General features: G+C 58.7%; 2 protein-coding genes across 4 annotated transcripts in view; one reads left to right on the forward strand and one right to left on the reverse strand.

Moving 5' to 3' along the window:
• Window positions 1-2330: 2330 nt before the first annotated feature.
• On the forward strand, window positions 2331-5326 carry SLC25A6 (solute carrier family 25 member 6). The gene is made up of 4 exons (XM_022561888.2): window positions 2331-2441; window positions 3065-3551; window positions 4215-4355; window positions 4780-5326. The coding sequence occupies exons 1-4, from the start codon at window positions 2331-2333 to the stop codon at window positions 4935-4937; spliced, it is 897 nt and encodes a 298-aa protein (XP_022417596.1). The 3' UTR covers window positions 4938-5326.
• The window catches only part of IL3RA (interleukin 3 receptor subunit alpha), a 28156-nt gene continuing 18376 nt past the window's right edge, over window positions 3064-12843 (reverse strand). For 2 of the 3 annotated variants that reach the window (XM_022561886.3, XM_022561887.2), the window contains exons 8-12: window positions 11014-11040; window positions 9611-9731; window positions 8878-8974; window positions 7567-7648; window positions 3064-7278 (exon numbers count right to left, since the gene is read on the reverse strand). In XM_022561886.3, the coding sequence (XP_022417594.1) occupies window positions 7204-7278; window positions 7567-7648; window positions 8878-8974; window positions 9611-9731; window positions 11014-11040 (402 nt within the window). In that variant the 3' untranslated portion in view covers window positions 3064-7203. Of the gene's footprint in view, window positions 7279-7566; window positions 7649-8877; window positions 8975-9174; window positions 9732-11013; window positions 11041-12843 lie in introns of those variants that run through there. The other variant, XM_089904875.1, reaches the window with a different exon arrangement.

Consider the following 12843-nt stretch of genomic DNA (forward strand, 5'->3'; position numbering starts at 1 on the left):
GCACGAGGGCTGGGTCACCCCCGCTCAGCCCCACCCCGACAGAGGCACATATGCACTGGTTAGACAGATGGGTCTGCGTCTAAGGCCCGCATGAGATGCTTTTTAAAGAGAAACGCGTTCTGAACCCCAGCTAGCAATGGGGAAGAGGTCACAGCCATTCATTCCTCCCAACAGCGAGGTGCTGACCTGCGCGGGGGGCGGGGGGTGGGCGCTGGGAATGCAGGTGGGGCACAGGGAGGGGTGTCCCTTGCCTGGGGGAGGGGAGCGGGTCGCTCAGAGGTTAACCGCTCCCACCGGGGCGGGAGAGGCTCTCCAACAGAAGCGCCTACTTCCAGGGCCTCACAGCCGGAGCCTGCAGGACCAGCTTCGGCTGGTTGGCCCCTGTCGGCCCCTGTCGGCCCCTGTCGGCCCAGCGGGCAGTGATAACCATCACAGGGTCCCTGCATGCCCAGACAGGTGGCTCCTGCGTACAAATGCAGACAGGAGAGATGCTTTCTTCACCTGGGAGTGCCCAGATGGAGCCACCACCCTGTCCCTGCCCAGAACCCACGGCCGCCCTGTCCTCTACCCCAGAGCCCTGCGGTTGCTCCCAGCGGGAGCCGGGGGCCCCCCAGCTCTGTTCTGTCCCCCAGTCCCGTGAAGCCTCAGAAAGCGCCAGATCATCAAGCCCCCCCCGACACACACACACACAAAATCCTCGCCCAGTGCGTGCCCTGAGCCGCCCCACCCTCTGCAGCGGCACCAGCCTCAGGTCCCGCCTCTTACCTGCTTCTCCACGGAAGTCATGAGAGGGCAGAGCAAGGCCATGCAAGGACACCGGGGACCGGGGAAACGAATGGCAGGCTCCGGGTGCCCTGGGCTCTGGTGGGCCTGCCCCTGGCATCCATCCACCCAGCGTCACCGGCTGGAGGGGATGCAGGAAAGCCCCTCATGAAAATATGGGGGGTGGAGCAAAGAGAAAAAAGAGGATGAGAGAAAGAAGAAACAGGCAGGGAGGGAAATAAGAAATGAAAGGACGCAACCTTGCACCAAGAAAAGGATACTTTCTTGACCTGGGTGCTGAGACACCATTGCACTCACTTAGTGAAAATTCACAGAACAATACACTTACGACTTGTGCCATTTAGTTGTAATTCAATAAAAAGTTCACAGCATTTCAAAACACCTAGGTCTCAGGAGACTTCCTGGGGCGGAGGGGGGTAGATGTGCTCCTGCGGGTGACATATGTGCCTGTCTGCGTGTGTATGCAGGTGTGCGTGGGCATGTGTGGGCACGTGGATGCATGTGTGAGTGAGCGTGTGCGGGCAGCACGTGTGCCCCTGTCGCTCTGGGAGCCGCCACGTCGCAGCGCGCGGCATGGCAGGGGGACCCGAGTCTGAGGCCCACTGAGCCCCGGGAGGGCAGGGCCCAGGGAAAGCGGCCGGGTGGGTGGAGAGGGACCCCCGGGACCCCCCAGTGCCCGGCGCGCCCAGTGCACCCGGAGTCTCGGGGTCAGGGTCGGGGGACCCCACGGCAGGGCGGGGTCCTCCGGGGGCGCTCCTACGGGCGGACCCGGGGTCTACCGGGCAGGGGACAGGCAAGCCCTCGAGAAACCGGGCCTGGGGGGCTCGGAGCAGCCTCCTACTCCGGCCCTGACCCCGCGAACTGTCGCTCCTCCCGCGGGGCGATCCCTGGGGTCGCGGCCGGGACTCGGGAGTCTACAGGGGTCATTAAGACGAGTCCGGGGTCGCCGCCGGTCCTCAAAGGTCAGCGGACTTAGACTGGGGGTCGCGGTCGGGACTCGGGAATCACCGGGACGACCCCAAGGGTCTGAGAGTCCGATGCCGGGGCCGGGGCAGGATGAACATCGGGCGCCGGACTTAGCGATCCCTGGCCTTCCCCTTGCGAAACCGCCGTCTATCGCGTACCCCTGGCCCGGCGTGACCTTCATAAGGTCAAGGAGGCCGCCGCGCCCCCCAGCCCGCAAGGCGCATGGGCGGGGCCCGGCTCCCTACATGCCCCGGGCGCGGCGAGCGGGAAGGGGAGGGACGTCGGCGGCGGCGCAGCCAATGGGCGCGGCGCTCGAGGGCGAGGGGCGGGGCGCAGAGCTGCTCCCGGCAGCCCGTGGGGGGGGGCGAGACGAGCGGGAAGGGGCGGGGCTTGTGCGGTGGCGCAGCCAATGGGCTTGGCGCGCGGGGGAGCGGGGCGGGGCGTGGGCGCCTTAGCGGCTGCGCGCTGGCTACCCCGTCTTTTCGGTCCCGGCGGCGGCAGCGGAGACCAGCGGTGCCCACACCCCGGCTCTCCGCGCCTCCCCTCCACTCTCTTCCTGCTGCGTTGCCCGCCTCGCCACCATGACGGAACAGGCCATCTCATTCGCCAAGGACTTCCTGGCCGGAGGCATCGCCGCCGCCATCTCCAAGACGGCCGTGGCCCCGATCGAGCGGGTCAAGCTGCTGCTACAGGTGGGAGCCGGCTACGCACACGCAGACGCCGGGCGAGGTGCGAGAGTCCGGGGCGCGGGGACAGCGGGCCGGGCAGGCCGCGTGCACCGGAAGCGGGAGGCTGCGCCGCTTTGTCCGCGCGCCGCCGGCTTCCGGGGGTTGCCCGGGCGCGCGTCACGTGGGCGCTATCGCCTGCGCAGAAATGGGGCCGCGGGCGCGCACGCGCGTGTGCACTGGGCCTTGTGGCACAGTTAGGGGAACGCATGCGCATGGAGCAGCCGCGTGGAAGGGCCCCGCGGGGCGAGGGCCGTGACCTTGGGCGGGTCACGAGGGCAGTCGTCGTGTCCTTCGTTGGACTTACGTTCTTTTCCCTTTTTTATTTCCCTTTTGCGGTTCTGAGTCAGAATAAGCTGTCTTTGTTGCGGGACTGTTAGAAATGTAGCGCTAATGCAAACATCGTTGCTAGTTTGTTACACTTGTAGGGGCCAATAGTGACCAAAAGATGGTTTTTTTCTGGTAGGACGTTTGGCCAGCTTAAAGGCCCCATGCACATGTTATCTTACGAAGACAGCACTTTTCGTTGGGGGTTCTTGGGGGCGTCTGACTTAGGCCCTCGTGTAAAACTCCTGTCTCTCTGCCCCCAGGTACAGCACGCCAGCAAGCAGATCGCGGCCGACAAACAGTACAAGGGTATCGTGGACTGCATCGTGCGCATCCCCAAGGAGCAGGGTGTGCTGTCCTTCTGGAGGGGCAACCTGGCCAATGTCATCCGCTACTTCCCCACGCAAGCCCTCAACTTCGCCTTTAAGGATAAGTATAAGCAGATCTTCCTGGGGGGCGTGGACAAGCACACGCAGTTCTGGAAGTACTTCGCCGGCAACCTGGCCTCCGGCGGGGCGGCCGGAGCCACCTCCCTCTGCTTCGTCTACCCCCTGGATTTCGCCAGAACCCGGCTGGCGGCTGACGTCGGCAAATCCGGCACGGAGCGGGAGTTCAAAGGCCTGGGAGACTGTCTGGTGAAGATTACCAAGTCTGACGGCATCCGGGGGCTGTACCAGGGCTTCAACGTCTCTGTGCAGGGCATCATCATCTACCGGGCCGCGTACTTCGGCGTGTATGACACCGCCAAAGGTGAGTGCGCTCTGCTCTCGGGGCTGACTGGACAGGTGCTGGGCGGGGGGCTTCAACAGCAGGTGTCTGTGGACTCCCAGTCCTGGAGGCTGGAATCTGAGATCCAGGTGTGGGCAGGGCGGTTCCTCCCGAGGCCTCTGTCCTGGGCGTGTAGATGGCTGTTTCCTCCCTGTGTCCTCACAGGGTTGTTCCTCTTTGTGTGTGTCCCAGTTTCTTTTTATAAGGACACCAGTCCTATGTGACCAGGACCCACCCTGATGACCTGATTTTTTTAACTTTAATTATCTCTGTAAAAGCTTTTATTTCCTAGTACAGTTAACACTCCGAGGTCCTGGGGTTTGGGGCTTTAGTACATTTGTGGGGAGGAGACAGTTCACGCCCTGTAAAGTAAGTCACCCTGGAGGTCAGGGCCCAGGCCCGCTGGCACCTTTGCCGTGGAACGGGTGTTGAAACCTTCCACTTCCCAAGGCCCGCCTGTTTCCCTCTAGAGAGGCCCCTGCCGCCGGGTACTGGGTTGGTGTCTGGGGCCATCCTCCCAGCCTGCAGGTGGCTTCCCCATATCTGGCCGGTGTGCTGACCCCAGTGTGACCAGTCTAGTGTCACCTGGTGCTGGGATGCCCGCGTGGAGATCCCTGGGGCCTCACGCTCACGGTGACCCCGCAGGCATGCTCCCCGACCCTAAGAACACGCACATCGTGGTTAGCTGGATGATCGCGCAGACGGTGACGGCCGTGGCGGGCGTGGTCTCCTACCCCTTCGACACCGTACGGCGGAGAATGATGATGCAGTCGGGGCGAAAAGGAGGTACCGTCTCCGCTCTGCTCCGGGCCGCCCGTGCTCTGGGGGTGGGGCATCGTTGAGTGGCCTGGCGTTCGGCCCTTCGGAGGTGCACAGCCAGCACGTGAGGTGCTCCGTGCTGGGGGGGGGGGGAGGTGCAGCATTTGGTCCCAGAGGGAAGTAGCTGGGCTTCGTGGGGGAGGCCTGGGCCGGGTGCTTGCCCCCTCTCTGCCCTTGATCCTCGGGTGTGCTGGGCCCTAGGGAGGCTGGGGCTCGAGTTTGTGTTCGATCCCCACCCAAACTGGGGGTGTCCAGAGCTTCCTTTTCCTGCGGTCGAAACGCCTAGCCACCCAGGTGGTGGCAGCTGGGGCCCCGCGTCGGCACCGTGTCTCTCCGGGGACTGCTTCGCGCCTGTGTGATCCTCTCCGTGACCCCCGCCCTTTCCCCGCAGCCGACATCATGTACAGGGGCACCGTGGACTGCTGGCGAAAGATCTTCAAGGACGAGGGCGGCAGAGCCTTTTTTAAGGGCGCCTGGTCCAACGTGCTCCGCGGCATGGGTGGCGCCTTCGTGCTGGTCCTGTATGACGAGCTGAAGAAGGTCATCTAGGCGCCCTGCCCACTCGCCATAGCGACCAACACCTCCACATAGAGGAATACCTGTTACGGACCATCGACCTTCGAGAAATTCCAGTGTCTTCGCGGAGGGCTGGGGCGGCCCCTCAGAGGGCTCCTCGTGACCGTCGGCCCTGGGTCCATGTATTGATTAAGGGGGGAGGGTAATCGTGACGTCTTCGTGGGTCCACAGGTGGTGAGGCACCTCTACCCGCCAGACCTAGATTCCAGGTGCTTGTAGGACCGACTTGTGTTTAAGTATTTATTTAAGAAAATCTTGTCTCCATTTGTACTTAAGCACTATTATCTTTTGCACAGCCGAATATTTAGTTATGTTCTATGTCGGGCGTTCTGCTGCGAAACAATAAAATTAGGACACACGGACGCTGGTTTTGTTTCTGAATCGAGCGGCCTCGTGGGGTGGGAGCAGGAAACAGCAGGGTCTCAGGCTGGGGAGGGGGAGGCCCTGGCTGCCCGTCTGTGGCCTGTCCTGTCACAGGGGCCGCCCTCGGATGCTGAGGGGAGCACGCAGATGCGGGGACCCTGGGGCTTCCTAACCTGAAGTTCCCTTCCTCCAGTACCCGCCCTTCCAGGCCTACCTGTCACTGGGGTTTAACCACAGAGGAGCCCCCCAGGGTGGTAGCAGCTGTGTGTCCCGTGGGCCACCCCTGCCCTGGGCTCACGGGGGAATCCCTTGCAAGGTGAGCACGTGCACCCTCTCAGGTGTGCCTGACCCCTAGCCCCAGGCAGGCAAGCATCCTTCCCCCACTTGGAGCCGTATCTGCAGGAAGCCTGATGTCTCCAGCACGGAGAGAACTTTGAGCGTCTCTCCCAGGCTGGCCCCAGGGTCCTGGTACGTCAACATGGGGGAATGGGGTGTATTCTGGGGCTTGCTCTGGGTGTTCTCAGGGTCCGGGACTGTGCCTGCGGGGTCATCACCAGTCTGAGGCCTCACGGTCGCACACAGAGCCGCCCAAGAACAGAACTGTCCCCTGGGTCCACGTGGAGCTTCCAGCACCAAGTGACCTTGGAGAGGTCAGACGGGTCCGCTGCAGGGGCTGGAGAGGGGAAGCCAGCTGCAGGCCACAGAAGGACCGCCCCGAGGCCGGCTGAGTTCATCGGAAAGCAGAGCTTCCATCTCCAGCCCAGGGTGAGGTCAGTCAGAGAAGACAAGCTGGAGCTGGCTTTCCCCAAGGTTACCTTGCTGGAGCTGGGTGAGGGACAGGACGGCACTGCCCGCCACACACCCACGTGGGTCCCGCCAGCCCCGGCTCCACAGAGGAGTCCCGAGGAGCAACCTGGGCTTCTGACCCGCCTGTGCCCCAGCCCTTGGGGTGGAGTCACTTAGAACTGGGACATCGTCTGTCTGTCTACCCAGACCTGTGCTGACTGCTGGGGTCACACCTGGGACACGGTTCCACCCGTGTGCATTTAGGCCCATAGACTGTGCGCCATCCTGCAGATGCAGCAGGGGTGCCTTCCGCAAAGCTAGCAAGTCTGCATCTGCCGTTGGGGGTGAATTCTTTGCTACAGAACTTGACATGTTAAGCGTGTAAACTAAGGGAACGAAATTAGAGGTCCTCCAGGGAAGCCTTGCCTCTTGGAGACTCGGGTTCCCGTGGGCCAGGCTGTGCACGTAGGCGTCCTTTTCTGTGGGCGTACAGGTGGGTGTCTTCACTGCCCACCACGACCATGTCTGGACGCAGGGCCACACCTCTGCGCCTGCGGGCCCCCGAGGCCCACAGGCCACGCTGCCCTGACACCCCCTTTCCTGCCGCCTTGACGCCTGTCTCCCGTGTGCCTTCCCTGGGGTCGCACACGTAGCCAGGGGAGGGATGTAGACACCACCCCCCCGGCCCCGCGTTGTCACGCAAGTGATTTAAGGGGCTTACAAAGGGGAAATGCAGCAAGAAAACAGTTCAAGACAGAGAAACCAGGCAGGCAGGGCCCCTTAACGGACTTGGGAAGGAGCAAACCCAGTAGGCATGTGGGCATGTGAGCACCGACCAAGTCCAGGAGGCTGGAACGTGGGGCTCAGCGGCGCTGGGGGGTGATCCCCACTTCCAGGGGTCACGGATGAGGAAAAAAGCCGCGACATGAGACATGAGCCCAACCCATGTTTTGTTCTTTCTTCCTCGAGGTGACCCCGTGTCAACTGCACCGGGCTTTCCCATCCCTGACCCCGCTTGAAACATCCACGACCTGCCATGACCAGGCTGTGCGCCCTCTGCCTGGCGGAAAACCGGGCCTCTGCACCAGCTTCATGTTTCCCCCAGAACCTGCACCTCGGCCACTGGACACTCCTCCTGGCTGTCTTGGTCGGGGTCCCAGGTCATCTGCGGGGTGAGGGAGGCGAGGTGAGTGGCAGAGCCACAGTGGGGGCAAGTGCACCCTGGAAAGCCCCAGGGGCAGGGCCAGCGCAGAACACACGTCGGCGGGAGGCTCCCCAGGGGCTCCCGGACCCGCATCTCGGGGTGACCGCCCGTGTCACAGGACCGGAGCCGGCTCCTCCCCTGCCCATCACGTTCTCAGGCCACCCTCCAGGGCCACCAGTGCCCTGCTCCCTGGGTGGGGCTGCAGGCACCTGGCACCAGATGTGTCCCCCGGCGGGAGACACCACGTACCGTCCTTCCGTTCTGAAGTTTGCCATTGATATGGTCTTTCATGTGAGGGATGGGAGGGAACAGCTTCTGCATCACCGAGAACCTCGGAGGAGAGAGAGAGAACCTGTTCTGAAACCCGCACCCACCAGCGGAGGGGAGACGCGGCGTCCACTAGAGCCCCAGCGAGGCCCCGATGTAGTAGGAGTCCAGCCTTCTTTGGGAGGGGTCCCTGCAGGAGACGTGCGGAAATGAGAAAGCGGAGCCCTAGCAGAGCTGCACCTGCTCAGTCAGCTGCACCGCACCCACCTTGGCACCTCTCCCGAGACCCCATCCTATCACCATGGCAACCTCCCCACCCCCACAGCCTCCGCGCCGAGCCGGTGGTCCTCTCCCTGGGGCGGCGTCCCATCCGCTCCCAAACCAAGCCCCTGGGCGGGGCGGCTCAGCCTGAAGCGGCTGGGAGGGGTGGGCGTGAAGCCAGCAGACAGGCGAGGCAGGAGCCGGCGCTCGGGGCGGGGCCCCGCGCGGGGCGGGGCGGGGGCGGGGCGGGGCGGGGCGGGGGCGCCGGCCTGGGCGGGGCCTGTGCCGGGCGCACCCTTTCGGCTCAGCACGCAGGCCTGTGGAAGGGACCGCAACCGGCTTGGCTGCCGCTGCCGCGCGCCTGCTGCCTGCCGGGCTGGGGAGGGGTCCCGGAGCCCCGTCCGGAGGAGCTTCCTTTTCTAGGGTCGTTCTTACGGCTGCCCCAGGGAACCAAGATGGCCGCCCAAGAGGGAGCCCGGCCAGCCCCCCTTGGGAGACAGGAAGATGCCTGGTTCTCAGAGGGGCCTGGAACCTCAAGCTCCCTTTGCGTCTCAGCTCAGGCTCTTGGCATCCAAAGAAAAATATTCTTTCTAATCACTAGAAGGTCAGTATTCGTGGTGGCCACCGCCGGTGAGGCCAAGAAGAGTGGTGGCATCTCGGGTGTCAGAGGGACGGAGGGGGCGGCGTCGGGGTGAGGTGTGAGGGAGCGAACAGCGCGGGCTTGTGGGGACCAGCAGACCCCCACACAGGTGCTGGGGAGGGAGGGGCCCGCAGGGTGCTGCACGGGGGATCCGGCTTCTTGGGTTCCGCGGGCGGCAGGGACCAGGTGGCAGAAACCAGGCTCTGGTTGGCAAAAGACCGCTGGGGCGACGAGAGGCGGTGGCCTGCGACTGGCGGGGGCGCGTCCCGCAGCCCAGACGCACGGGCGCACGGGGCGGGGCGGGGGCGGCGGAGAGTGGGCAGCGCGGGCTGCGTGGCCTGCGGATCGCACTCCAGAAAACGACCGCGCAAACCAGGGGCCCGCGGGCTCACCTGCAAAACCGGAGCACGAGCCCCATGGCCAGCAGCGTCCCCAGCGCGATCAGCAAAGACGTCAGCCAGACGGGGAGGCGCGCGCCCTCCTCACACACTAGGGAAGAGGGGCGGGACGCGTCGGGCAGGTCCCGGGAGGTCCGGGGTCAGCACCTCCACGGGGGCTCGGGGAGGAGGTGGCTGGCACTGGGGGCGGGGGGCGCGTCCAGGACCGCCGTCCACCTGGGGACAGCGGCCACCTGCGCACCGGGCCGGGCCCCGCGGGAATCCCTCCCAAGTCGCCAGAATCCCGAATGCCCCCGACCACCGACCGACACTTGGAGTTGGGGGCTGGTAGCGCCGACCCCTCGGATCAATTCGGGTCGTGGGCGGGGGGGAGGGGGGGTCAGCCACGCCCATCGGGAGGGGCGGGGCCGAGGTTGGTCTGTTCCCCACCTCCCTCCCTCCCTGCCTGCCACGCTGCGTCCTGGGTGCGCGCTGCCTTAGTTCTTGAATTTAATATATGGATTAAACATCATGGATTTTTCGCCTCAATTTCGATTCTTTTTTTTAACTGCATTAAAAGGTTTGTCTTGTAACTCAGAGTGTTGGCGATAGCCGTCTCCGCGCGCCTGGCGCAGCGCCATGGAACAGCTTGGACACACCATCACAGACGGGAGGGAGGCGGTCACAAGCCCAGGGACGTCGGGAGCCCCCAGAAGCTGGAAGAGACAGGAGGGACCCTCCCACTCACCGAAGTGTTGGGGGACACTCCACGGGCCCCAAGGTTTGTAATGGGAGAAGGTGGCATCCCTGGCCCTTACTTGCACCGTGTAGGTCCCAGGATTGTTCAGCTCCAAGAAGGCTTTATAGATCTGCAGTTTAAAAGAAAGTAGAGGGAAAAAAAAAAAAAAAAGAAAGTAGAGGGGAAAGTCCATTCCCAGTCCGTGGCGGAAGAATGGGGCCTTCAAGGGGTTGAGTGGGTCCTCCCCACATTCACGTGTTGGGGTCCTAACACTCAGCGTCTCAGAAGACGACTTTATTTGGAAATAGGGTTGATGCAGATGTGATGAGTTAAGAGGAGGTCGGATAGGGTACAGTGGACCCCTAGCCACTATGACTGGTGTCTTTATAAAGAGGGGAAACTCGGAGACAGACACGTGCATACACACAGGGAGACACCTTGTGGATATGGAAGGGATATGGCCACAAGCCCCGGGATGCCTGGAGCCCCCAGAAGCTGGAAGAGGCAGGAAGGACCCTCCGCTGGAGCCTTTGGAGGGAGCGCGGCCCTGGGACACCTTGGCCTCAGACGTCTGGTCTCCAGAACTGGGGGAGGGTGAATTTCTGTGGTTCTCAGTCACCCAGTCTACGGCTGCCCCAGGGAACTAAGATGGCCACCCAAGAGAGCCCGGCCAGCCCCCCTTGGGAGACAGGAAGATGCCTGGTGCTCAGAGGGGGCGGGAACCGCAAGCTCCCTTTGTGTCTCAGCCCAGGTTCTTGGCATCTAAACAAAAATATTCTTTCTAATCACTAGAAGGTCAGTATTCCTGGTGGCCGCTGCCGGTGAGGTCAAGAAGAGTGGTGGCATCTCGGGTGTCAGGCAGAATGGAGCCTGTAGAACATTCAGTGGGGTCCCCCCAAGAAGAGTCGTATCCCCAGAACCTGGGACCTTATTTGGAAACAGGGTCTCTGCAGAGGTGATGCAGTGAAGGGTCTGAGATGAGGTCCTCCTGGAGGAGGGTGGCCCTACATTCAATGACAGGGTCCTTCTAAGACACAGAAGAGGAGAGACCCAGACACAGAGGAGAAGCCCCGAGAAGACAGAGGCAGAGACGGGAGGAAGAGGCAGAGACAGAGACAGAGAGAGACAAAGGAGAGACGGGGGCCATGGGGTCTGTGGCCGGTAGTTGCGGTACGGAAGCAGCTGCCTCTGCAGGTTGGAGGCAGTTAGGTAGTGAATTAGCGCGTGGTGACACTCCCACCGAATCCTGAGGGCTTTGGGGGCCGGGGGGTGGACCTTTAGGGCAGCACCAGGCAGGTGATGGCATCCGGTCTATGGACCGGGGAGCTTCATCTCAGAGTCACTGGGCAGTAATAGACATAAGGAGCCTGCGCTTGGGATGCCAGATTGGGGCGGGGGCGGGGGACACCCACCTCCTGTTTGTAGGGGAGCTCCGTACCCTGTAAGAGAAAAGCAGAGCATGGGTGCCTGACCCCATCCCCAAGAAGGGCCCTCATTTGTCAGAGCATCTTCAGGTTTACAGAAAAATCGAGGATAAAATAGTCAGTCATTGAGTAGAAATAATAAATAGAATACTTCTTTACACAAAAATAATAAATAAAGGTAACTGAGTATAACATATCGAAGAACTAAAAAGTACCTGGGGGAGGGATAAATTAGGAGTTTGGGATTAACAGACACACACTACTATATATATACGATAGATAAATAACAAGGACCTACTGTAGAGCACAGGGAACTCTTGTAATAACATATATATATATATATATAACTGAATATATACAGTTAATATGTGTATGTAACTGAATCACTTTGCTGTGACCTGAAACTAGCACAACGTTGTAAATCAACTATGTTTCAATTAAAAACAAAAACTTTTTTAAGTACCTAGTCTTTTATTAAAAAAATAAAACTGATAGACTTGATTTTTTTGAGCCGTTTTGGTTAACAGAAAAATTGACCATACGCTAGTTGAGTCTAAATAATAAATATAATACATAAATCAGTAGACAACAATAGTAAACGTAAGTAAATCGTAGAGTATAAAATACCAACTACCTCAAACATATTTGGTCTTTTTAATCAATAGGCTTGACTTTTTTTGAGTGGTTTTGGGTTTACAGAAAACCCGAAGATAAGCAGTAATTGAGTATAAGTCATAGGTATATAAATACATTGACATAATGAATAAATATAAGTAAATAATTGAGTATAAAAATACCAATGAGCTCAAAACTGCTTATTTTCTTTTAATTTATGGACTAATTTTTTGAGCAGTTTTAGGTTTATAGAAGAGTTGAGTATGAAATAATCAGAACATGAATATAAATAATAAATATACACAAACAGGTAAATACACATAAAAGATAAATGTAAGTAAATAATTGAGTAAAAGAGGCTGATCAGTGCACAAATATTTGGTCTTTTAAATTAATAGATTTTTTGAGTAGTTTTAAGGTTGTGGAAAAATTGAGTATAAGCAGTAATTGAACATAGATAATAAATGTAATAAATATAAGTAAATAATTGAGTATAAAATACTGGTTGACTCAAAGTGCTCGGTCTTTTTTTAATTAATAGATTTTTTTGAATAGTTTTGTGTTTATAGAAAAATTGAGTAAACAGCAAGGTCCTACTGTGTAGCACAGGGAACTATATTCAATATCCCGTGACAAACCATCATGGAAAAGAATATGAAAAAGAATGTATATATGGGTATAACTGAATCACTTCGCTGTATAGCAGAAATTAACACAACAGAGTAAATCAACTATACTTCAATAAAATAAAAAATGAGTACAAGCAGTTATTGACTATAAATACATAAACAATAAATAATTACAAGTAGACAATTAAGTACAAAATACCACCTAGCTCAAAAATAGCTGGTCCTTTTTTTTTTAATCTATTGACTCCATTTTTTTGAGCAGTCTTAGGCTTATGAAAAAGTTGAGTGTAAAGTATAAATAAATGTAACACGTACAGAAAAATAAACATAGTCAATAACTATGTCAGTCGTTGAGTATAGAATACCGGTGATCTCCAGCATATTTTTTTAACAGTAGCTTTATTCAGGTATGATTTGCATACAGCAAAGCACACCAGCAGAGCATATAATCTGCTGACTTTGGCAAACGTGTGCGTGAAACCGGCACAATACAGGAAACGTGTCCATCACCCCCAAATTCCCTCCAGCTTCTCCTCCATATGCCCTCCTCCCTGCGCCCCTGCCCCAGCCCTCA

Source organism: Delphinapterus leucas, chromosome X, assembly GCF_059928025.1.
Source record: "Delphinapterus leucas isolate spDelLeu-1000000601 "Yukka" chromosome X, BTC_Dleu_Yukka2, whole genome shotgun sequence".
Classification (NCBI taxonomy): domain Eukaryota; kingdom Metazoa; phylum Chordata; class Mammalia; order Artiodactyla; family Monodontidae; genus Delphinapterus; species Delphinapterus leucas.

Excerpts from the sequence above, each read along its gene's own strand:
- SLC25A6 (XM_022561888.2), top strand. The coding sequence starts at position 2,331 with ATGACGGAACAGGCCATCTCATTCGCCAAGGACTTCCTGGCCGGAGGC. Across the intron at positions 2,442-3,064 it reads GGGTCAAGCTGCTGCTACAG|GTACAGCACGCCAGCAAGCA; the intron begins GTGGGAGCCGGC and ends CTCTGCCCCCAG. Across the intron at positions 4,356-4,779 it reads GCAGTCGGGGCGAAAAGGAG|CCGACATCATGTACAGGGGC; the intron begins GTACCGTCTCCG and ends CTTTCCCCGCAG.